Raw genomic sequence first — 25,183 nt, forward strand, 5'->3', positions numbered from 1 at the left:
CATTAGTTACCTCACCTAGGAGTAATTGTCTGAGCGCAGATATGAGCTGCAATAAAAAATTGTCAGCATTAGAAGATCTAAGGGGGTCCATAGTTGTAACGCTGGCCCGGGGTGCTTGGCTTGTCTGAAGCCACAGCCCGCCGTGCAGACAGACTTAGGGCACAGTTGCCATGGTGTCTTCTATGCCAGCCCGTATGCCCCACTTTCTTCTTCTTTATTCTCAATCTGTTGGTACATTTGATACTCTGCACTCTGTAATAGGTGGTCCCAACTGGCAAGCTGATTTCAACCAAAAAATAAGAAAAGAACATAACCACAGTGTGAGACCATCTGAACGAGCTGGGCCTGCTAACCCATTTAATTAGCTTTTTGATTTGGTGGACCCCTCTTAAAGTGATGTTACCAGTCCAGCCCTGGAGGGTCAAATAACTGAGATTAGCTACGAGTGGGAAGGGTCAACAAGCAAGAAGGTGCAGTTCATGTTAAAGAGGAGGAAGGGTCAGTCTACATGTAGTGTATATAGCGCCTTTCAAAGTGAGCAATATCCCAATGTGCTTTGTGTAACCAATGGGGGGGTGCGATGATTCACCCGGGATTTTAAACATCAAAATGGATGGTGCTTTATGTTGACAGATAGATGAAGGGCGCTGATGCAATCAGGGCGAGTAAGCTGGAACTCCTTAAAGCTGCTATTCATCTTCAGTAGCGTCAAGCGTTGGAGGGTCTTGCCAGCCTCAGAGCTTTGACGGTGACAATGTGGGCAGAGAGGGGTGTTAAAGCTGCCCTGCTTAACGCGACGTACTTTTGACTTTCTGCGCCTGATGTGAGTCTCTTTTTAGGTCTCGTTTTTAAGTCGTCGATGTGCGGCTGTCATATCGGGATACCAATATCAAGCAGGGAACGAGTGTGAAAATGTGAGGAAGTAGAGAGTGGGACGGCCTGGGAATAAGGAGGAAAGAAGGGCTGGGGGCCATCGTGGAGTGTGTGCCCATTTTACATGCTGTATAACGTTATACAGGCATTCTGTGTGGATGTAAGTGTGCAGGTATTTCCAACAGCAGTTCTATTTTTACATGTATGTGTGGTGAGCGGGCAGGCGTACAAATGGCTGCCATCGCATCATCCAGGAGGATGTGGCACCTTGGTGGTGGTGGCTCAAGTGGCTCCCCATTCACTATGTGAAGTGAGAAAAAATGCCATATCACCGTAAAGAATTCTTATTGTTATGATTATTATGCATAACACAGTATAGTATGGGCCTGGGAATATGCAGCAGTGATTTGCCTGTGTTCATACGATGGCACCTTGTGACCGGTGGACAGACTGTAAACGGGCCAACATAAATAGTTGGGTTACTAGTCGGGCTACCCCGTTTAAATGTGGGCATCTTACCAAAACAAAAAAAAAATCAAAGTCACACAATTTTTTAAATTTGGCCAGTAAGGCAATTAAGCACAGCAAAGCAAAAAAGGGTCCTATCGGTGAGAGCTTCGCCTGCATTGCTAGTTGGTTCTCAAAAGAGCTGCCATGTCCCGGGTACTGCCTGTTTTTATAGTGTTCCATCCGGAAGGTGGCATTGCGGGCGCCAGATGTCTGAGATTGCAGTCTTCAAAAGCTCGGAAAACCTTGAGAGTCCCTGATGTTGGACCTCGGACACCTTCCCAAACTGTACATCCTGAAGCTTCAGCCATGAACCTGGGTGTGATCTTTGACAGCTCATTCAGACTCGACAGACTGATACATTTTGTGCAGTTTTCCTCCGGCTGAGGTGTTTAGCTGAGGTAACGGCTTTTTATTTCTTTTAGTGATCTGGAAAAGGCCATCCATGCTTTTGTAACATCTCGTTTGGAGTTCTTAATGCAGTTCTTTGTGTGCACTGTAGGTGTTGATCAGGCCTTGTTAGGACACCTACAATTAGTCCAGCATGCTGCGGCTCTCGTAAGCGCCTCCCTATTTCACCGATACTGACCTCGCTCCACTGGCCTCCAGCCCGCTTCAGAATCAATTTTAAAGTTTCATTACTTGTTTTTAAAAGTTTGAATGGAGGAGCCCCATCTTATGTCTCAGAACTTCGTCACTTGTATGCGCCAACAGGAGGACTGCGGTCTGCTAGCCAGATGCTCTTCGTTGTGCTGAGGTCGAGGCTGAAGCGGGATAGGGAATGGGGAAATTGGGCTTTTGCGAGGGGCTGCTCCTTTTCTTTGGAATGGCTCGCCTTATTATATTAGGGCTGCCCCGACATTGGCCATTTTTAAGTCATCGTTAATATCTTATTTCTTCTTGCTCTCATTTGACCCTGAAAGAGGTTGACTTTATGTTTGTATATGTTGGCTCATGAACATTCATGATCATAAAGACACTATATTGCCAAAAAGTATTGGGACCCCCGCCTCCAAATCATTGAATTCAGATGTTCCAATCACTTCCATAGTCACTGGTGTATAACATCGAGCCCCTCGGCATGCAGACGGTTTCTACAAACATTTGTGACAGAATGGGTCTCAGTGAATTCAAGTGTGGTATCGTCATAGGATGCCACCTGTGCAATAAGTCCATTCGTGACATTTCCTTGCTACTAAATATTCCACGGTGAACTGTCAGTGGTATTACAACAAAGTGGAAGCAATTGGCAACAACAGCAGCTCAGCCGTGAAGTGGTGGGCCACATCAAATCACAGAGTGGGGAGAGCGCATGTTGAGGTGGGCAGAATTCTTCAACGTTCTGCAAAGTCAATAGCTTACAGACCTCCAAACGCCCAAGAACAGTGCAGCGTAAAGAGAGTGAGAGAGCTTCATGGAATGGGTCTCCATGGCCGAGCAGCTGCAGCCAAGCCTGACATCACCAAGTGCAATGCAAAGCGTCAGTGTAAAGCCCACCGCACGCCACTGGACTCTAGAGCAGCGGAGACGTGTCCTCTGGAGTGACAATCACACAATCTGATAGACGAGTCTGGCCAGGAGAACGGGACTCGCCTGACTGCATTGTGGAAAGATGGATTATGGTGTGGGCTTGTTTTTCAGGGGGTTGGGCTCGGCCCTTTAGTTCTGGTGAAAGGAACTCTTAATGCTTCAGCATACAAAGCCATTTTGGACAATTTCATACTCTCAACTATGTGGGAGCATTCTTGGGATGGCAACATGACTGAGGAGCAGTGCACAAAGCAAGGTCTGGTAAAGAAACGGATGAGCGACTTTGGTGTGGAGGAACTGCACTGAGCCCCGAGCTCAACCTGAGAGACAGAACTCGAGCGGAGACTGCGAGTGAGCCGGGCCTTCTCGTCCAACATCACAAATGCTCTCCCGGTCCTGAATTCCCATAAACACACTCACTCCTACACCTTGTGGTAAGCCTTCCCAGAAGAGCTGAAGCTGTTAGAGCTGCAAAGGGTGGGCCGACTCTATATTAAAACCTATGGGATGTCATTAAAGTTAATGTGTGGGTAAAGGTAGGCATCCCAATACTTTTGGCAATACAGTGTATGTATGTGTGGGTGTTTGGAGTTTCTCTTTTATGTAATGGCTGGTCATGTTTGCAGTTCTGTGATAAGTATATAAATATTTGAACTGCCTCTTTGACCCTTTCGTGCACAGCAGTTGCAGTTTTTGTAAACGTGCTTTATAAATAAAGTTTCACTTGACTTGACTGTCCTTGGGCTGCCTCTCAGAACTGCGGGTGACAAGTGAAGCAGTGAGAGCGTCGGCACCCCCTCTCGCCCTGGGGTGGTATTGCTTACCTCCACAGAGCCAGGAAGGGCTGATCCTCAGACACACGTGGGTGACAACTTGTGCTGAAGGCATTCAGGTGTGTGTGCTTGTGTTCAGATTGAAAAATAGAACTTTACAGATTTACGGAAGCTCCACACATAAACAAAAACTATTATTATATTATGACAAGCAGCAAAACCCTCTCAAATATGCGCCAGAATGGCTAAATCAAAAGAAAACTCTGATGACAGAAAACGTCTGACTTGGCAGTCCCCGTCCCAGTGAGGTGCTATACAGGCGTTTTCTGTTGGTGGAAAGGAGCCCCCCGTAGTGTTTCTTGACACACATCACTGGCTGAAAGTCCTCAGTGTTGGTGTGTCACAGAGAAGATGTGCAGTTTTGTTCATAGTGGCACTCAGTTTGGTTTGCCCACATTTGTGAATATACACTATATACAATATAATACAATACAATACAATACAATTTATTTTTGTGTAGCTCAAAATTAAACAAGGAGTGCCACAGTGGGCTTTGCCTTTTGACAGCCCCCCAGCCTTGAGTCTCTAAGAAGACAAGGAAAAACTCCCCAAAAAAAGCCATTGTAGGGAAAAAAATGGAAGAAACCTTGAAAAAGGTAGTTCAGAGAGAGAGACCCCTTTCCAGGTAGGATTGGTGTGCAGTGGGTGTAAAAAAAAAAGGGGTAAATACAACACAATACACAGAACAGAACAAATCCTCAATATAATATAATAGTGCACTAGAAATATTACAAGTACAGCACGGAATTCAACAGTAGATGATATCCCATAATAGGATTTAGAATTGTTCAAAGTCTGGAGACCTCGGCCATCAAACTGCCTCCCCCTATTGGCCATTCCACAGCTTAGTCAGTGCTGGCCCAGCCAATCCGAGGAAAGGACCCCTCTACAAATGATTCCTTCGATCCTCCAGAAGATAGATAGATAGATAGATAGATAGATAGATAGATAGATGTGACAGACGCTATATAATAGATAGATAGATAGATAACTGTATGAATCCCAAGGGGAAATTCACAATATGTGAGGGTTAGTAACATATTCTAACTATCATGTTACTTATGTTTTAGTGCTAATGACCACCAACAGAGAGGCAGTCTGTACAGTTAATCAGCAGCTCTAGTCAGGGTGTGCTAAACTGAAGTAGTGAGTCTTCAGCCGGGACTTAAAAGCTGAGACTGAAGGGGCATCTCTCATAGTAGCAGGCAAACCACTCCACGGCTTAGGGGTCCTGTAACTAAAAGCTCGACCTCCTGCTGTAATTTTATTAATTCTTGGAATCATGAGCAGACCGGCATCTTGAAATCTTAATGTGCGCTCTGGTTTGTAAACCATGATAAGTTCAGATGAGTAAGCCGGACCTCGGCCATTTAAAGCTTTATATGTTAAAAGGAGGATTTTGAAATCTGCCCTAAACTTAACCCGGGAACTAGTGTAAGGAATTAAGAACTCGAGTTATGTGTTCGTATTTTCTTGTTCTTGTAATAATTCTTGCAGCAGCATTTTGGATTAACTGAAGTAGTGAGTCTCCAGCCAGGATTTAAAAGCTGAGACCGAAAGAGCGTCTCGTATAGTAGCAGGCAGACCAGTCCAAAGTTTAGGGGCCCTGTAACTAAAAGCTCAACCTCCCACTATTAATTCTTGGAACCATAAGGAGACCGGCATCTTGACATCTTAATGTTCCTTCTGGTTTGTAATTCATGATAAGTTCAGACAAGTAAGCCGGACCTCGGCCATTTAAGGCTTTTTATGTTAAAAGGAGGATTTTGAAATCTGCCCTAAACTTAACCGGGAGCCAGTGTAAGGATTGAAGAACTGGAGTTATGTGTTCGTATTTTCTTGTTCTTGTAATAATTGTTGCAGCAGCATTTTGGATTAACTGGAGGCTGAATAAAGAACAGTTTGAACATCCAGTGAACACTGCATTGCAGTAGTCAATCCTACCAAAAATAAATGCATGAATTAATTTTTCAGAATCCTGTTTATTTAGAGAACACCTTCATTTCCTAACATTTTTAAGATGGAAGAAACCTGATTTGGACAACTTTGTAATGTGCGCTTTAAATGACAAAAAAGAGAACTCCTAGATTGTGGGCTGATTCAGTAAAATGAATGCTGATTTGAACTGAGTTAAATGTTAACAAAATATTATTGTGATCAGCGTCATTCCCTCCAATAATTAACCTCTGTGTTTTATCTCATCCATTCACTCCTTTAATTCACTAACACAACTAATTAAAGACAACATCGGAGAAACCTCATTTGATCTAAAAGAAAGGTATAACTGGGTGTCATCTGCATACAAGTGAAAATTAACATTATGTTTCCTAATGAGAGATCCCAGTACTGAACCCTGCGGGACACCATATTGAACTTCTGTGTATAATGAGGGAGTCCTGTCGGCACATTTCTGTACGCATTGGAATTGATTTCATAAATAAGAACTAAACCAAGCGAGCACAGTGCTTGTGAGCCTGTGCAGTATAATAGAATGGTCAATGGTGTCAAACGCTGTGCTATATGGACAAAAGTATTGGGACCCACCTCTTAATTACTGAATTAAGGGGTTTTAGTTAGACCCCTTTGCCACAGGTGTATAAAATCAAGCACCTCGTCATGAGTCTCCATTTACAGACATTTACACATGAAGAGCTCAGTGACTCCAAACGTGGTACTGTGATAGGATTCCACCTTTGAAATAAGAGGTTTTCACACTTTATTGCTAAACAATATTGAATCCCAGTGGATTTCATTTGGCTTTTTTGACCCCGTTCAACAGAATTAGATTCTTGAATGTCAAATGGAAAACAGATCTCCTCAAGTTGAATTATAAATATAAAACACAGGCTAACTGATCCCATAAATATTCACCCCTGCCAGTCAGTATTTAGCAGATGGCAGCCATGCCAGCCTGGAGACAGCATGCTCGGGTCTCTCTCTTGCTGTCCCATCAGCTTTGCACGTCTCCACTCTGCCATTTTTCTTTAATCTTCTTTGCTAAACTGCCCAAGCTGTGTCAGGTGTCATGGAGATCGTGAGTGAGCCGCCACACGTCCTCCATTGGAGTGAGGTTTTCGACTCGGCCTCGGCCCCTCCAGGACATTCACATTGCTGTCTTGAAGCCATTCCTTGTGTAGCTCTGGCCTTCTCCTTGAGGTTGTTGTCTTGCTGGAAATCCAATTTTCTCCCAAGTTTCTTGCCCAATTCTTCAGGTTTTCCTCCAGGAATTCTCCTTATCTTAATGCATTCATTTGCCCCCATAAGCCTTGCAGGGCCTGCTGCAGAGAGGCATCCCCGTAGCCTGATGCTGCCACAGTGATGCTTCACAGTGTTTGTGATAATGTGCCGTGTAACACAGCGTTACACCTGATGGCCAGAAAAAGCTCCATTTTGGCCTCATCAGTCCACCAAACTTTCTTCCAGCTGACTTCAGACTTTCCCATGTCCCTTTTGACAAACTCTCGGTGCTTTTTCTTTGCCCGTCACCCTGAGAGTTAGGACTGGTTAAGCTCCGGGGCACCGTCGTTTTCTGTAGAGACCCTCCAGTCTCATCCACTGTAGCTTGTAACTCCTTCAGTAGTCTTTTGATGGCCTCCTCCACTGGTCTCCTTGTTGACGGCTGATTTCCTGCTCTGCCATCCACTTTGCGTTTCTTCATGATTGATTGAACTCGACTCCAAGGGATATTCAGTCGCTTTCTTGTCTCCGTCCCCTGACTGGAGCTTTCTGTAGAGCGGCTTGTTGTATTTTATTTTGTCTTCATTTAGTCGGTTGGCCCACTTGTGTGACACGACTCAAGTTGGTCCTTCCACATTCAGGTGAATTTAGACGACAGTCAAAGTGAAACCCTGGACGGGTGGTCTCCACTGAACAAATTCTGGGATTTCTCAAACCAGCTGGCTGCAGCAGTGATGATTTGGGGGGGTGTCATGTTAGGGGGTACAAATGTGATTGGTTACAGGGGTGCATGAACGTTTGTGAACCTTTTAGAATTTTCTCAATTGTTACATAAATGTTACCAAAAACGTGATCAGATCTTTATGAGAATCTACATACAAGGAGATAAATTAAACAAATAACACCTTATTTCATATTTGTACTTAATTTACATCACTTTGCACGTTGCACTGTTTTTCCATTCACGTCTAAGAATCTTTTTCTGTTGATCAGCGTCATAAAAAAAAAGTTGATTTAACATAAAATGAGAAAACTTTCAAGCTATGGCCTATAGGGGCATCACTGAGCCCCAAGCCCCAAACACAACTACACACAGACAGTCCCGGGTTCCAGAAGTGTGTCTTTTCCAGACAATTCCTTCTTACAGGTTCTTCTCCTTCCAGGATATCAAGCCATCAATTCTTTTCTTTTATTTCTTTCCTGCTTTATCTTTTCTCCTCCACTCATCCGAGATAAACTTTGCCTGACTCGCCTTCCGACTCCTCAGGGGGTAGGTGAAGCGCTCCCTTTTATCCTGGGTATGGGAGTATGTCCAGCTTAACAAGTGTGCCCTCCTAAAAGCACTTCTGGGTAAGGTGGAACCCCTCCCTGACTGGCACCCACACACCCCAGCAGGGCTGCCCCCCTTAACTCCCATGCAGTCTTGCGGGTGTCCAGAATGAGAGCGACACCAGAGGGATGTTGCCCTATGTTGGGAGAACACTTGGCGTTGTGAGGCAGTCACCCTCTGTCTTTACATTCCAATGGCCTCCCTAACAGAAAAAGAATACCAGGGGTGGGACGCCTGTCTGTCTGCGCCTTCCATTACAAAGGAGTCATGTACTGTACAACGTGTTCAGGCTTTGGAACAGGCCTGCGTATGCTTACTCTCTGTGTTTGGGTGTCTTGTGCTCAAACATCCACACATAGTTTCATGTGCAAGTGTGCAGACCTGCTTAAGCTCAGAACTGACAGAGCGTGAAAATGTGTGCAATTCGTGTGACTCGGAGTTGTTTGACAGCAGGTGTGAGTGTGCATATGTGTTTATGCCCCAAGATATTTGTATACTTACCATATGATTAATTCAAGTGTGTGTCACGTCAACACAGGGCATGTGTTGTGTTTGAAAAGTCCATTTGTGTAAATGTCGACTTCTGTAACACAGCTTGGCTATGTAAAGCACTTTGAGTGTCTAGAAATCAAACTGACTATCTATTAGACAGTGCCTCTTCTCTATGCTGTGGTGTGCTAGGCCAGTAACATCACTTCAAGGGAGGCCCACCAAAACAACATGCTAATTAAAAGTGCACGCTCAGTTATGAGACACATCGCGGACCCCCTGGAGGTTGGAGAGGAGGAGAGAATTAAAATAAAACTGAGTGCCATTATGAACAATGCTGCACAAACTCTCTGTGATACAATAGCACTGAGGACTTTCAGCCAACGAATTATTCAGCAGACGTGTGTCAAAAACCCACTAAGGCCCCCTGTTGGTATAAAGGAGCCCCTCAGCAATATGTCTGTATCCACATATCACTGGCACTGGGACGGTCAAGGCAGAGGTTTTTCTTTCATTTTAATTTTCTTCCTTTTTAGTCATTCTGTTGTGTGTTCCAACCATAGATCTATCTATCTATCTATCTATCTATCTATCTATCTATCTATCTATCTATCTATCTATCTATCTATAAATTATATAGCGCCTTTTCTATCTATCTATCTATCTATCTATCTATCTATCTATCTATCTATCAATCTATAAATTATATAGCGCCTTTTCTATCTATCTATCTATCTATCTATCTATCTATCTATCTATCTATCTATCTATCTATCTATCATATAGCACCTCTCCCGTCTATCTATTGTGACAGGAACAGAGGCCCACAGCAACAAAAAAGGTTCATAAGTAAGTTCTTGAGTTTTAATAGGTTCATAATAAAGTAATAAGTGCATAGAATGCAAAATCGTGCTCCTCGTCAATTATAGCTTTACACTATAAAATAAGTAGGCTTTGTTAGGAGCTCCATCCTCAGCGTTGCAGAGTCAAATTCTGACATCATTTCTTGCGTCATATCTATTTGTTATTTTTTGGTGGCTCCAACAAAGTGGGCGTGTCAAGTCTGGGAGGCGCTTGGGAAGTGCTGGACAACCTCCATGAGTTTCAGATCTGGACTGAGGGCAAAAGAAAAGACGTTTAGCAACAGCATCCCCTCTCATCCTGGGGTGGTATTGGTTATCTTGTCTAAGGTTGGAAGGTGGTGCCCAAAGGCACCAATGAGTGACACTAACTAATGAATAGGAAAGGCACTATTTAATTATTACCTAACTATCTATCTACCTAGTCATTTTGTTGTATGTTCAGACCATAGTGTGTCTATCTATCTATCCATCTACTATATAGTGCCTTATCTATATAGCTATCTACGTATGTTGTGTCCAGCTGGGGGCACTTGGCTCCCCAAACACACACCCAGACACAAGTATAAAATGAATGAAATGAGTTTTATTGTGGGAAACTCTTCAGCTAAGCACAATACAGAAATACAGTAGCATACAGCAATACTCGTCTTCTCTGTCTCTTTTCTTTCTCTGTCTCAGTCACTGCCCTTTACTCCTCCATGCAAGCTTCATCCCCACTTCCCCTGGTTCTAACTCCCTGAGTTGAGGCAGGCAGCCCCTTTTATATTAACCCCAGAAGTACTTCCAGTAGCCCCAAGAATTGGTGAGGCTGCAGCCCCACAAAGTAGGGCTCCTCAGTCCCTGCAGCATCAACTGGCAGCACTCATGGAATCCAACAGGGCTGAGCCGACAAACTCCAAGTCCCACAATGCCCTGTGGGAATCTATGGTGCTACTGTAACCCTGAAGTGCCTGTCATCTACTGTTATGGTCCTGTGCATGCTGTCTCCCCTTGTCCTCCCCGACTTTTGGTGTCCCAGCCGTTCCGCACAGCCCAGTCGAGGGATGTAATCCTTCCAGCAAGTCCGTGGTCTGCCTTTGGGTCTTTTCCTAAAAGGTTCTGCCAGGTACGCCCCTAGTAGGTGCCAAGAAACATCCTAACTGTGCTCCAAAAACAACTCAACCTTCTATTTTGAGAAAAAGTTATTGCAAGTCCATGAGTCAGTATTTGTCTGGGGACATTTCAGTAAATACACACACTGGCCTTGATACCTTTGTGTGCCCCCATCTTCACCCCCATATGCAGCCCTGTGTGTAACTGTGTGTTGTCTGCTTGAATGTCTTTGTGTGCCTGACCAGGTCTTCTTCTTTTATTGATGTGTGCTCAGCTCAACAGATGGACTGAAGTTTGATGTTTCAGCTTTAATGTGTTTTTCTCTCCCCCATTCAAGTGTGCAGGTTGGGCACGGCGTCGTTCGTCGCCCTCACCTACCAACAGTCATGTTCTCTGAGGACCGCAAGCAGAGCAGCCCACGCTTCCGCAAGCTGCATTTCCCGGTGGGCCTGTGGATCAACTCCCCCAAGAAACACTTTGCTAAGCTGGGTCGACGCTGGCCAAGTGCTGGTTCCGTCAAGTGAGTTTGCCGCCGAGGCGTTTCTTCATTTTGACGTTTCCCTCGTATGCCCTGCACTCACTTGTTGATCTCTCTGTGTTTCCTCCTGACAGGTCCACCACCAGTTCAGATGCAGCTTCTGCTCCCGATGTCCCCAGTGCGGGGATCAGTGGCACCTTTCACTTCCAGCATCAGATGACAGCCCACCCTGAACACACGTCCTCCAATCCACCGTCATCTTCCTTATCAATTTCTACTCCCTCTCTGGCCTCCCACCTGCCCCCTCTGGGATCTTCGCCCACACCACCCTCTTTCCTGCGCTCAAAGCCAGCAGGTGGAGTCTCGCAACCCCGACATAAGCGTCTCTCACACCTCTTCCAAAGAGGACGTTCCAACAGCGACCGTGAGAGACAAGGTGGGGAGCGGGAGAGGGTCCCAGAAGCAGTCTACAACCCCCCAGGATTAATTAAGATCTATGCAGATGCCCTCTCCACGGGCGCCAATTACAAGAGTGTGCTGGCCACCAAGGCTTCAACTGCCGGGGAACTTATAGTCGACTTCATCTCTCGCTACGGCCATGTGCTGCAACAGCCCACCAGCAGCCTTGAAGAACCAGAAGGGGAAAATGAGGAGGGAAGTCAGAATGAGTCTGGCACTCCGGGACACCATCGCGCAGCCACAGCAGATGACTTTGTGCTTTGTGACGTCATTGGGAGGTCCAGGTCCGAGGCCAAGGTCCATCTGGTGAGTAGTGGATGGGTAGCTGAGTGCCGGCGGGCTCTCAGTGGCTCAGAACGTCCCCTGCTGCTCATGGAGATGTGGAGACCAAAAGAAGGGTTTGAACGGCGCTTCGAGATCCGCCGGAGAGATGATTTTGAACGTGAGGAGCGTGAGAGGCTCGAGAAGGAGCGCAAAGGAGAGGCCAACAGCACAGCTGGTAAGAGCTCTTCAGGCACCTCGGGGCACGCTGGTGGCAAGGGTGGGTGCAGGATGTGGCACTCAGTAGGCCACCTTTTGAAGTCATATGCTGTTCTAGGTGGCATCGGGGTTGACGGGGGGGTAAATATGCACCCACCCGAGTGATAATGAGTCAATCTACAAGAAACGTGCCTTGCAGTCCCATTTTAGATTTGTTGGTTTAAAGTCCAAGGTAAGCCAGCCAGGACCTGGTGACTCCAAAATGATGCCATAGCTGGTGTCTCCTCAGGGGTAAGGGGCTGCTGAGTACAACCTCACTGTTCAGTGGGTTACCTTACAGTTGAAGTCCGACATTTCCGTATACTTCTGAATTCTTTAAAAGTTACTCTATAACTCCACCACAGACTTTATACTAACAAACTATACATTTCTCATATCGTTTAAGACATCGACTTTGTGCAGAAAGTATTTTTTTTCCAACAACATTCACCGACCTCAAAGAATTTCACTTTTTATTGACTATTTTACAATTCCAGTGGCTCACAAGTTTACATAAACTTTGGTAGCATTGCCTTTAAATTGTTTAACTTGACCCAAACGTTTTGGGCCGCCTTCCACAAGCTTCTTCCGATATGTTCCTGGAATTGTGGCCCATTCCTCCAGACAGAACTGGTAGAACTGGGACAGGTTCGTAGGCCTCCTCGCTCACACAGGCTTATTCAGTTCAATCGGAACGAGGTCCGGGTGTTGTGATGGCCACTCCAATACCTTGACCTTGTTGTCCTTAAGCCATTTTGACACACCTTTGGAGGTCTGCTTGGTGTCTTTGTCTATTTGGAAGACCCTTTTGTGACTCAGCTTCAACTTCTTTGCTGAGTTCTTGAGATGCTGCTGCAGTGTATCTTCATCATTTTCCTTCCTCATAATGCCATCTATTTTGTGAAATGCATCAGTCCCTCCTGCAGCCCCCACAACATGATGCTCCAGACCCCTATGCTTGACGGTTGGGATGGTGTTCTTTGGCTTGTAAATGCAATGATGGTCAATGATGGCCAAACAGTTTGATCTTGGATTCATCAGACCAGAGGACATTTCTCCACAAAGGAAGATCTTTGTCCCCATGTGCCATTGCAAACTGCGGTCTGGTTTTTTTATGGCGGCTTTTGAGCAATGGCTGCTTCCTTGCTAAGCAGCCTTTCAGGGTATGTCGATATTGGTACTTGTTTTACTGTTGATGGAGTTACTTGTCTGCCTGTTTTCTCCAGCATCTTCACAATGTCCTTTCGTATTGTTCAAGGATTGAGCTGCACTTTTTGTGTCAAAGTCTGTTCTTCTCAAGGAGACAGAATGGTTCTCCTTCCTGAGCGGATGACAGCTGAGTGGTCCCATGGTGTTTATACTTGCGTATTATTGTTTGTACAGATGAACGTGGAACCTTCAGGCATTTGGAGATTGTTCCCAAGGTTGAACCACATTTGTGGAGGTCCAGCATTGTTTTTTTCTGAGGTCTTGACTGATTTCTTTTGTATGTCAAACAAAGAGGCAGTGGGTTTGATGATAGGCCTTAACATCCATCTACATGTTGACTCCTCCAGTTAGGCTAATTGGATATAAGAAGCTAATTGCCCAAAGGCTGGACAACATTCTCTGGAATTCTACAAGCTGTTTAATTAAAGGGAAAATCAACAAAGTGTATGGAAACTTGTGACCCACTGGAATTGTGATATAGTCAATAAAAAGTGACATTGTTGGAAAAAATTACTTTTGCCCTGCACAAAATAGATGTCTTAAATGATATGCCAGATTTATAGTTTATTATTGTAGTACTAGGGTGTTGTACCGTGTTAGCCATTATGGATGTAGTGACAAGGCAAGCAAAATGACCTCCTTATTTGGCTAACTAGAAAGATTACAATATGCAGGCTTTTGAGACAAGTCAGGCCTCTTCTTCAGGCAGATGTCATACAGAAACTGGAGTTCCCTGTGTTTATATACACACTAGGACAAATAACATCACTGGAAAACCTTTAAGTGAGACATCTTAGATGGAAAAAATGGATAGATCTCACCAGGCTAAGATTCATTTAGCAAGAGAGGAGAATCTTGACCATACATTGTTCTCCTCTCTTGCTAAATGAATCTTAGCCTGGTGAGATCTATCCATTTTTTCCATCTAAGATGTCTCACTTAAAGGTTTTCCAATGATGTTATTTGTCTTAGTGTGTATATAAACACAGGGAACTCCAGTTTCTGTATGACATCTGCCTGAAGAAGAGGCCTGACTTGTCTCAAAAGCCTGCATATTGTAATCTTTCTAGTTAGCCAATTAAAGGGGTCATTTGGCCTGACTCTCACTAGTTTATTAGTATAAAATCTGTGGAGGCGTTCTAACGTGAGTTTTAAAGAATGCACCCCAAGTGTACAGAAACGTCTGGCTTCAACTGTATATACTTTTTCTTACAGGAGGTAGCTGGAGGGATCTAAGCTTCTTTCTGCTTAGCTGCCCCCTTATCTATCTATCTATCTATCTATCTATCTATCTATCTATCTATCTATCTATCTATCTATCTATCTATCTATCTATCTATCTATCATTTAGAGCCTTTCTATCTATCTATCTATCTATATGTCATATGGTGTCTCTCAATGCCTAGAATCACATGTTACTTCAAACCTGATGAATGCCTTGGTGCTACTGCCATGTTTCTTTGCTCATCTGACCTAACATGTGCTACTGTGCAGGATTTCTGTCGAGGTTAGCACTCTGTTCCTGTGATGTAAGTGCCTGAGTGGTTTGAGAGTTGACTAATGGCAGCCCACTGTAAGACAACAACCGCTTGGTATGTAACTTCTTGCTCAGGTGGCATAGTTGGCACACATAACGAAGCGGTCCGACCGTCTGAAATGACATCATTGTGATGAAGGGGTGCCAAATAAACCTTTTACCTTTCAGTTCTAGTAAGGGAGTACGAATGTGAAAGTGGGGGAAATGTTGCATGAGAACCAGCAGGATGGTCACCCTCTCTTGTTGGCCTTTTAGTGTAAGCAGTGCTGTAGCTGCCCCCTGTTGAGAGGGAGGCGTTAGGAATTCAATGTTATCCCCATTTGTCCCCACACACCACCATGTAGTGAAAAGGAGTCATAAACATCACGAGCAGAAGTTGAAGCCTCCAAAAGTAACCATAAAGCAGTCCAGAATCTTCAGCGGTCAGACCAGCTTACCCCAGAAATTGATCTGCAGGGTTTAACTGGCCTAGACACAAAGTGGGGAAAAAAAAAACGCCTTAACAGTTCAAAATACAAAGAAACTTCTCAAATATCAGGAATACTTAATAAGAGAGGGGATAACTGTAAACCCCTGGCTTGTAAACAGAAGTTCAACAAAGAATCTTTATAAAGGAAGAACTTTGTTTTAACAAAGTAGGAAAAAACAGCAAAATGCTCAAAAGAGCAAAAAAAAAATGATTTGCCTAAAACGCAATCCAAAGTAATCAAGACCCAACACACAAATCCATCCATCCATCCATTATCCAACCCGCTTTATCCTAACTACAGGGTCACGGGGGTCTGCTGGAGCCAATCCCAGCCAACACAGGGAGCATGGCAGGAAACAAACCCCGGGCAGGGCACCAGCCCACCGCAGGGCACACGCACACACACACCAAGCACACACTAGGGACAATTTAAAATCGGCAGTGCACCTCACCTGCACGTCCCAAAGGCAAATTCAATTTACCAGGCAAAAAAATAATAATAATACTTACAGAAAGACTCCTAATACAATCCAATAACCCGCTGGCTGGGTCTCCTGCTCAGGTCTTCAGATAATGGCAGAAGGAGGGACCCAGCAGTGGTGATGTTAGGGTGGTCCCGTCCCCTTGGGGCTCCACCTATGACATACACGGAATGGAGGCACATTTAAAAAGACGGTACATAATTAAAAAAATAATGTAATTAAAAATAATAGTTAAAAAATAACAACATATAAACTGCTGTGGGGCATCTGTTGGTGAAGAAAGATTCACCAATTTCACACCATAACAGTCTCCAGACTACAAAAAAGCTCTGGAAGCATTAGAAAACGTCCAGAGAAGAGCGACTAGACTGGTTCCAGCACTATGAATAATGAGGAACGTTTAGGCAAAAGGAGATTAAGAGGAGACATGACTGAAGTGTTTAAAATAATAAAGGGAATCAGTCCAGTGAAGAAAGGTTCACGCATCTTGACTTTGCAAACGATGCTGTGATCTTCGCGGAGTCAATGGAGGCTCCGATCGGGGTGTTCGAGAGACTGAGCGATGGTTCTGAGTGTCTGGGCTTGTGAGGGTCCTGATAAAAACCAAGATCCAGGCCTTTAATGACCTCTTGGGCTTGGCCATCAGCAATGTGTCTGTCTGTGGAGAGTGTCGTCGACAGGTTTACTTACCTTGGCATTGACATTCATGTCTCTGGTGACTCTTCCTATGAAGTCAGTAGATGGATTAGGAGAGCATGGAGGGTCATGAGGTCACTGGAAAGGCGTGTGTGGTGCTCCTGATATCTGCAAAAGGACGAAGGTCCAAGTCTTGAGAGTCCTGGTGCTTCCTGTCTCGCTATTTGGTTGCGAGACATGGACGCTATCCAGTGACCTGAGACGAAGACTGCACTCCTTGTGTCTCTCCGGAAAATCCTTGGGTACCGCTGGTTTGACTTTGTGTTGTTCATGGAGTCCCGAATGAGGCACATGACCTGCATTGTGAGGGAGCGTCAGTTACGGCACTACGGCCATGTGGCGTGTTTCCCAGAGGGTGATTCGGCTATAAAGAACCTCATTGTTGGGGGCCCGAGTGGCTGGACCAGGCCAAGGGGTTGCCCACGTAATACCTGGCTGTGGCAGATAGAGGGTCATTTCCGGATGGCTGGACTGGACCGGGTGTCTGCCTGGGGGGTTGCCAACCGGGATCCCGAGTTGTTTTGCCATGTAGTCGGTTCGGCAACACACTGTACCAGTGCATGCTCCCCAACTTGACTTGACTTGATACATAAACTCAAGTTAATACATAACACACGCTCGTTAGACCAGACATTTGCAGCAGTGGGGTTTTATTTAAACACTAGGAAACATGCAGACCTCCGCTCCCCTCAACACCAAGGGTCCAGCCCAGGAAGTTCATGAGTACCAGCAAATTGCCACGATGCATGTGCTTGATGTGCAGCAGATGCCGGAACTGTCATTCTTCATTAATCTTTCATGCAGTTGGCTTCTGCAAGTTGCTTCACGCTCAGCAGGAGTTACGGTGCTTCTTTATTCTCCTGCCGTGTCTCCTTCTCCAACAGTTTGCCTGTGCAGTTTGTTATTAAAAGAAGTGAAAATTGATAACTTTGTGAAGGTTGGCGCTAAACACATGTTTTGCTTCACTTGGCTGTATCATGCCATAAGCTTTCGATTCAGACCAAGATGAAGGAACTAACCCCAGTGGTTCACGAGTAATCGTGTGACAGATGACACAACCCTTAGCATTATGTCATTGTCGGGTTTTGGGTAACTCATTATTGACAATGTGTTTTTTTCTAATGTCTTGGCCGCCATTTTGTGTAACTGTTGTTAGCGCCACTTCTTACATTACTAGGGGCGTGGCCTACAAGGTCATGAACCACTGGCAATCGGTGCGACAGGATATAAGGTCGCTTGGCGATTCCTTTATCTATCTGAACTGCGGATTTAAAGAACCTTCTGAAAGAAATTCTAATAAGCGAGTTTTGTTTCTCGTGAGTTTCGGTTGGTTTCACTTCTCCCTCGGCCCGTGACTTCAACTCTTGTCTCTCGTTTGGCGTTAATCGCAGTTTTTTTGTTTTTTATTTTGTTTTGATTTCCTTTTTCATGTGTATCGCACATTGCATATGTAGAGATAATTTACTTATTTGGATTTTTGGCCTCTGTCTCCTTCACAAAGACTCAATACTGATTTTTTTTTTGTTTTCCCCAGATGTCAATGCACAGGCACGTCGTTTCCGAGCAGCCAGAACACGTATGGCATCTGGGAGTGGTGGCGAAGCAAGCCGTGAGCCCCCTGAGAAGACGGTCGACCTCCGACGGAGCATCAGCGACATGAACCTGAGCATACGCCGCCGGCACGGCAACAGCAGCCGGAGCGGACAAGGCGAGGGGGACCGGAAGAATGTGAAGAGCATGTTGCTGGATGACGGAGAGGTGCACGGTGAACTCTTCATCCTGACAGTCGTCATTGTCACCACAAATCCCTTTTACATCCCCCATTCATAGAGGCCCCCTTCGTCTTCAACACTAATTGTTAGCATGTTAATTCTGGACCCCGAATCTACCCTGCCCGGCTTAACCTCTGAAGGTCTGCTGTGTCTTGTTTTTCCAGGCTGCCCTATTGCCAAAGGAAGCAGATGGCAACAGAAACACAGAGAGAGAATTGGAGAGAGGCGAGGAGGGAGAAGGTGGCACCAGTGACTTGGAGCTTCTGTCCCAGAGTCTGATTTTGCCCCCTACAGACAGACCATATTTTCTTCTGCTTCAGGGATACGATGAGAAAAAGGTAAAGGCTTGGTGGGGCAGATGGGAGACAGTGCGGGAGACCCTTCTTGGGGCACCGGGGTGCTAAAATTCACACTGAATTGGCTGGAGATTTGTCTCATTTTTTTAAGGAGAATGCAGGGCACCACCCAGCTGGGCCTGCTGCACACCTTCATCCCACAGAGGCACACTAAGCTCCAGTAAAAGTCGAAAAGATACATTTATAAACATACTAACCGTCCCCCTCGGCTTCACCTGCGTAGAAGTGAAACAGGACAGCAAAGAGAGCCCTGCCCGGCTCCCCACTCCTGACGTCACGCTTCCCCCCGCAGCCTCTGTCTTGGATTAGCGCAAATATATCGCTCCTGCAAGCGAACTATGATTCTTAGCGCAATTAGAGGAGTCGCAAAATCAACCGGAATGTTCAAGCAAATTCTAGAAAAAAACCCGATCTCAATCCGTTAAGTAGTTCTCTCGTTCGCTAAGTGGAGTTAAGGTTATGCCCCGAGGCAGACGCGTGAGTGAGGAGGGCCTCGGCCCCCAATGAGTCTCTCTCAGATTCGCGCTAATACATCGGTACCGCAAGCGAACTCTGATACTTAGCGCGATGAGAGAAGCCGCAAAATCAACCGGAATGTTCAAGCAAATTCTAGAAAAATCCCGATGTCAATCCGTTAAGTAGTTCTCTCGTTCGCTAACTAAATGGAGTTAAGGTTACGCCCCGAGGCAGACGCGTGAGTGAGGAGGGCCTCGGCCCCCAATGAGTCTCTCTCAGATTCGCGCTAATACATCGGTACCGCAAGCGAACTCTGATACTTAGCTCAATTAGAGGAGTCGCAAAATCAACCGGAATGTTCAAGCTCACAACTAGACTGGTTCCAGCACTATGAGTAATGAGGAAAGTTTAGGCAAAAGGAGATTAAGAGGAGACATGACTGAAGTGTTTCAAATTATAAAGGGAATTAGTCCAGTGGATCAAGACGGTGACTTTACCATGAGTTCATCAAGAACATGGAGACACAGTTGGAAACTTGTTAAGGGGAAATTTCACACAAACATTCCTCTTCAAACAGAGAACCATAGAAACATGGAGTAAGTGACAAAGTAGTGTGGCAGACAGTAGGACTTTAGGGACTTTCAAAATGCAACCTGATGTTATTTTGGAGAATTAAGAGGATAGGACAGGCACGCTTTGTTGAGCTGGTTGGCCTGTTCTCGTCTGGATTGTTCTAATGTTCTAATAACATTCTGAATCCCACTTAAACCACTGAGGTTTGAAAACACAATGTTGAAAAACTGAGAGTACACCTCATGAGAAGGATTTAGGAGTCGTAGTGGACTCTAAGCTATCGACTTCCAGACAGTGTTCAGAGGCCATTAAGAAGGCTAACAGAATGTCAGGTTATATAGCGCCTTGACGTGTGGAGTACAAGTCACAGGATGTTCTGCTCAAGTCTTTATAACACACTGGTGAGGCCTCATCTGGAGTACTGTGTGCAGTTTGGGTCTCCAGGCTACAAAAAGGACATAGCAGCGCTAGAGAAGGTCCAGAGAAGAGCGACAAGGCTGATTCAGGGTTACAGGGGATGAGTTAAGAGGAAAGATTAAAAGAGCTGAGCCTTTACAGTTTAAGAAAAAGAAGATTAAGAGGACACCTGACTGAAGTGTTTAAAATTATGAAGGGAATTAGTCCAGTGGATCGAGACGGTGACTTTAAGATGAGTTCATCAAGAACATGTGGACACAGCTAAAAACTCGTTAAGGGAAAATTTCACACAAACATTAGGAAGTTTTTCTTCACACAGAGAACCACAGACACCTGGAATAAGCGACCAAGTAGTGTGGTAGACAGGAGGACTTTAGGAACTAAAGGCCCAGGCCCCTCATGGACCCTGTGATCATCAGAGGTGACTGTGCAGAGGGTGCAGACCTATAAATACCTGGGAGTGCAGCTGGATGATAAATTGGACTGGACTGTCAATACTGATGCTCTGTGCAAGAGAGGACAGAGCTGACTATACTTCTTTACAAGGCTGGCGTCCTTCAACATCTGCAATAAGATGCTGCAGATGTTCTACCAGACGGTTGTGGTGAGTGCCCTCTTCTACGCGGTGGTGTGCTGGGGAGGCAGCATAAAGTAGAGGGACGCCTCACGTCTGGACAAACTGGTGAGGAAGGCAGGCTCTATTGTAGGAGTAAAGTTGGACAGTTTAACATCTGTGGCAGAGCGACGGGCATTAAGCAAACTCCTGTCAGTCATGAAGAATCCACTGCATCGACTGAACAGTGTCATCTCCAGACAGAGGAGCAGCTTCAGTGACAGACTGAGGAGACCCCACACTATGCGACTCTTCAATTCCACCCGGGGGAGTAAATGCTAACATTACTCAAAGTTATTGTCTGCTTTTACATGCATTTTTATTACTATTTAATTTAATATTTTTTTGTATCAGTATACTGCTGCTGGATTATGTGAATTTCCCCTTGGGATTAATAAAGTATCTATCTATCTATCTATTATATAGTGCCTTTCATATCTATCTATCTATCTATTATATAGTACCTTTCATATCTATCTATCTATCTATCTATCTATCTATCTATCTATCTATCTATCTATCTATCTATCTATCTGTAATCCTGCCAAGTAAGCTTATCTATCTATCTGTCTATCTATTATATAGTGCCTTTCATATCTATCTATCTATCTATCTGTCTATCTATCTGAACTTTCAAAACTGTTGTGAAATGAAAATGTTAGAATTCAGAGGACAGGACTAGCGAGCTTTGTTGGACTGAACGGCCTGTTCTCGTCCAGACTGTTCTAATATTCCCAACTATAGCCCTCATATGTTTACACTCACTTTTATATTTGTAACCTCACGCGACAAGATAGAGTTCCAAAAGAGGCAGGAGAGAAGGGGTATACTTTTATACATATATAAATTCACTTAAGGCTTTTAATTGTGCTCAAAATATGAGCAGAATAAAAAGAGAATTGTCGGAATAACACCGATATAAGCTGGTGAACTAGCAGCCCATAGACTACTAGGTGGCTCTTTGTCTAAGCAGGTTCATTAGTCTCTGGTCTGGCAGCATCACCTCTGGGTAGAATGGCAGAGAGCCAGCATGATCTCCAGATCAGGGCTTCTCAAACTCGGTCCTGGGGACCCCCTGGGACTGCAGGTGTTTGTTCCAAGCAGCTTCTGGTTTTAATTGGACTCCTGGGCTAATTAAGTAAACTGTTAATTTCCCAGATTTTGTGTTTTGGGAACAATATAGAAATTCGAAAAGTTTGGTAAACAAAAATATATTCAAATATACTAAGCAGTTATAGGGGAATAATGTACTTTTTTAGTTTTTAGTAATATTTTCATCTGGATTTTAATTCTACTCTTCCGGGTGTTCTCATTGTTTAATGAATCCGTTATTTACTTATTAGTGGGTCTGACGCTAAAGTAGCTGCAGCCTTTCACGATTCAGTGTTGTCTGCTCTGCTCGTTTTTATTTGGCATTATTAAGATTCAATGAACGGAGCAAACTGCCCAGAGAAATGGCAAAAAAATAATGAAATCAACAAAAGAGTTAAGAATTTAAATGTATAGCAAAAACAGAAATATTTCTAAATCTATATCTATATAAAATGCAATGTCTGTCCGTTAATGACGAGAAAACGACTTAACGGATTTAGATTGGGTTTTTTTCTATCATTTGCTTGAACATTCCAGTTGATTTTGCGACTCCTCACATCGCTCTAAGTGTCATGGTTCTCTTGCAGGAGTGTCATATTCGCACTAATCCGAGAGAGGGAGAGGCTGCGGGCCGAGGAGAGGAGAGGGGGAAGCGTGACCACAGGAGTGGGGAGCCTGGCAGGACCCTCACTGACACGCCAGCCTCCATTTGAGTCAGTCTACCTCTGGCCACGTTTTGGAGTGTTCCTTGCCTCCGCTTAGCTAGCGATACCTGTTTGTTGTATTGATTTTTAAACTTTGGTCTGTTTCACTACTACGCGGGTGGAGCCGCGGTGGACGGCTAGTGTCTTACAAATGCAAAAATCATGCTGTTGTGCTTTTCTGAAAGTACAATAAGAGAAGAGGAAAAAAAAATGGCAACTAACTAAATGAGTTGAGCGTTATCCGTTGTTGTCACTGATTATGAACTGAAACCTGCAGCCACAAGGGGTCCCCAGGACCGACTTTGAGAACCCCTGATCTAGATGGATGGAATAGCAGAAAGTCAGCATGAACTCCTGGCCCTACATGTAAGCTTGCCTTGTGGTCCTTGACACACGTCCATTAGTTCCTCTACCCGGCCTCGGGTACGAGCCATCCTCCATTCTATCCCTGGCCAGATCAAACCAGCTTGTCATTCTTTGTTCTCCACACAAGTCAGTTTATCCATCTGATCTAGTGAGTCACGATTATACTCTGAACAAAAAACGGTTTATCCTACTTCCATACTGCCAGATTAAACTTTATTCTTAACATAACTTAAAACGTATGTTCAAACTGATTCAATAAAGACAATCTACAGATGATTATCACAATATATGCTTGACTATAGAGAAGTAGCACATACAGTACCTGCATCCTCCAACGTGCACACTAGGATGTCGGACGATGTCAGCAGCAAAGGGACAGATGACGTGGGCGTCTCTCCACTACTGAAGTGTAAGGGCCACAGACAAGAACAAAATGTGCTGACACCCCTTCCAGGGATTGTTCCTACCTCACGCCCCATGCTTGCTGACCCTGGCAGGATGGATGTAATAATTAAACTTGTCGTATTAAACATACTAACTCCCAGTTCCTATTCCTCTGTTTCTTTCTCCACATAACCAATCGCCATACGATAAACATTTTTGCGAAAGTAAACCACGGCACCGTGACGCAGTGGGTAGCGCTGCTGCTTGGCAGTAAGGAGACCCAGGTGGAGTTTGCATGTTCTCCTCGTGTCTGCATGGGTTTCCTCCCAAAGACATGCAGGTCAGGTGCATTGGTGATTCTAAATTGTCCCTGATGTGTGTGTGCCCTGCAGTGGGCTGGCGCCCTGCCCGGGGTTTGTTCATGCCTTGCACCCTGTGTTGGCTGGGATTGGCTCCAGCAGACCCCCGTGACCCTGTAGTTAGGATATAGCGGGTTGGATAATGGACGGATGGATAACCAATCTATAAACTTATAATTTTCTTTTTACACATTGTGGAGAATTAGCCCCCAAACACAGACAGAAAGACATCAAATGTCCAAAACACGCACGTTTAATATTTCTTTTCTATACACCGTACCTCACAATGTCCAAATTAGACAAACACTCAGTCCTTTCTTTCCTCTTCTTCTATACTTCTGCCGCGTCTACTCCTCTCCTTGCAAGCTTCATCCTCTTCCACCTGCTGAGGCGGCCCCTTTTATAACTTCTCGGATGTGCTCCAGGTGCTCTGTGATGATCTTCCAGTGGCACTTCCTGGTGTGGAAGAAGTGCTGCAGTCCAGGGCTCCGCAATCCTCTGGGTGCCCCCTGGCAGTCTGGCGGTAGCCACAGGCCCCAACAGGGTTGAACTTCTAAGCTCTGATCCTGTGTCCCCGATGCAGACCAGGGTGACTGCCCTCTCGTGGCCCAGAGGAGGTATTGTCCCTCTCCCAGTCCTGCCAGGAGTCCCAGCTGGGCAGGATCCCCAGCCGTCTGCCACAGTGTTTAGTTATTCCAACCATCCACTGGCCATCTTGTTAAAGAAACCCACTGTAGTATTACAACAATTACCAAGAACCGAGAATAAATTTACAATTAGAAACTGAAACACACAAAACACACAATACATTTGAGCTCTGCAGCTTCTAATATCGAGCCCTCAGGCCTCTCATTGGGTTTTGTAATCATCACAGTGCAAGATGTTTTATTAATTTGATCATCTGAAGCTTGAAATTATCAGGAAATTGAATGTGAAAAACTGTTTGGTGTTGTTTCAATGCGGTTCAAACTGTGAAATTATGACGTTAATAAAAACCGTGAAAAAAAAATTCACCCTGGGGACAAATAAAGTTCTATCTATCTATCTATCTATCTATCTATCTATCTATCTATCTATCTATCTATCTATCTATCTATCTATCTATCTATCTATCTATCTATCTATCTATCTATCTATCTATCTATCTATCTATCTATTATATAGTGCCTTTCCTATCTATCTATCTATCTATCTATCTATCTATCTATCTATCTATTGTATAGTGCCTTTCATATCTATCTATTATATAGTGCCTTATCTATCTATCTATCTATCTATCTATCTATCTATCTATCTATCTATCTATCTATCTATCTATCATCTGTCATATAGCACCTTTTCTATCTATGAATGTAACTTATACAAATGGCCTTATATGCCCTTAAGTTATTTAATTGATCTGAAGTTGGTGACGTGATCAGGTGAGCTTAATGAAGCAGGGATCAAAAGGCACCAAGCCAAATATTTTATAGGCAGTTTAGGACTGAAGATACATGTGGTGAATTATTGTCTTGACATTGTGAGTACCTCAATGAGTACTTAATAAAG

The 25,183-nt window shown here is 44.6% G+C and overlaps 1 protein-coding gene across 1 annotated transcript in view; it reads left to right on the forward strand.

Moving 5' to 3' along the window:
- Window positions 1–25,183, forward strand: part of rasip1 (Ras interacting protein 1) — a 62,664-nt gene that overhangs the window by 336 nt on the left and 37,145 nt on the right. Inside the window, exons 2-5 of the mRNA XM_039741442.1 lie at window positions 11,032–11,214; window positions 11,307–12,130; window positions 18,078–18,301; window positions 18,480–18,653. Coding sequence (XP_039597376.1) covers window positions 11,081–11,214; window positions 11,307–12,130; window positions 18,078–18,301; window positions 18,480–18,653 — 1,356 coding nt within the window. The 5' untranslated portion in view covers window positions 11,032–11,080. The remainder of the gene's footprint in view (window positions 1–11,031; window positions 11,215–11,306; window positions 12,131–18,077; window positions 18,302–18,479; window positions 18,654–25,183) is intronic.

Source organism: Polypterus senegalus, chromosome 18 (genome assembly GCF_016835505.1).
Source record: "Polypterus senegalus isolate Bchr_013 chromosome 18, ASM1683550v1, whole genome shotgun sequence".
In the NCBI taxonomy this organism is placed as follows: Eukaryota; Metazoa; Chordata; class Cladistia; order Polypteriformes; family Polypteridae; genus Polypterus; species Polypterus senegalus.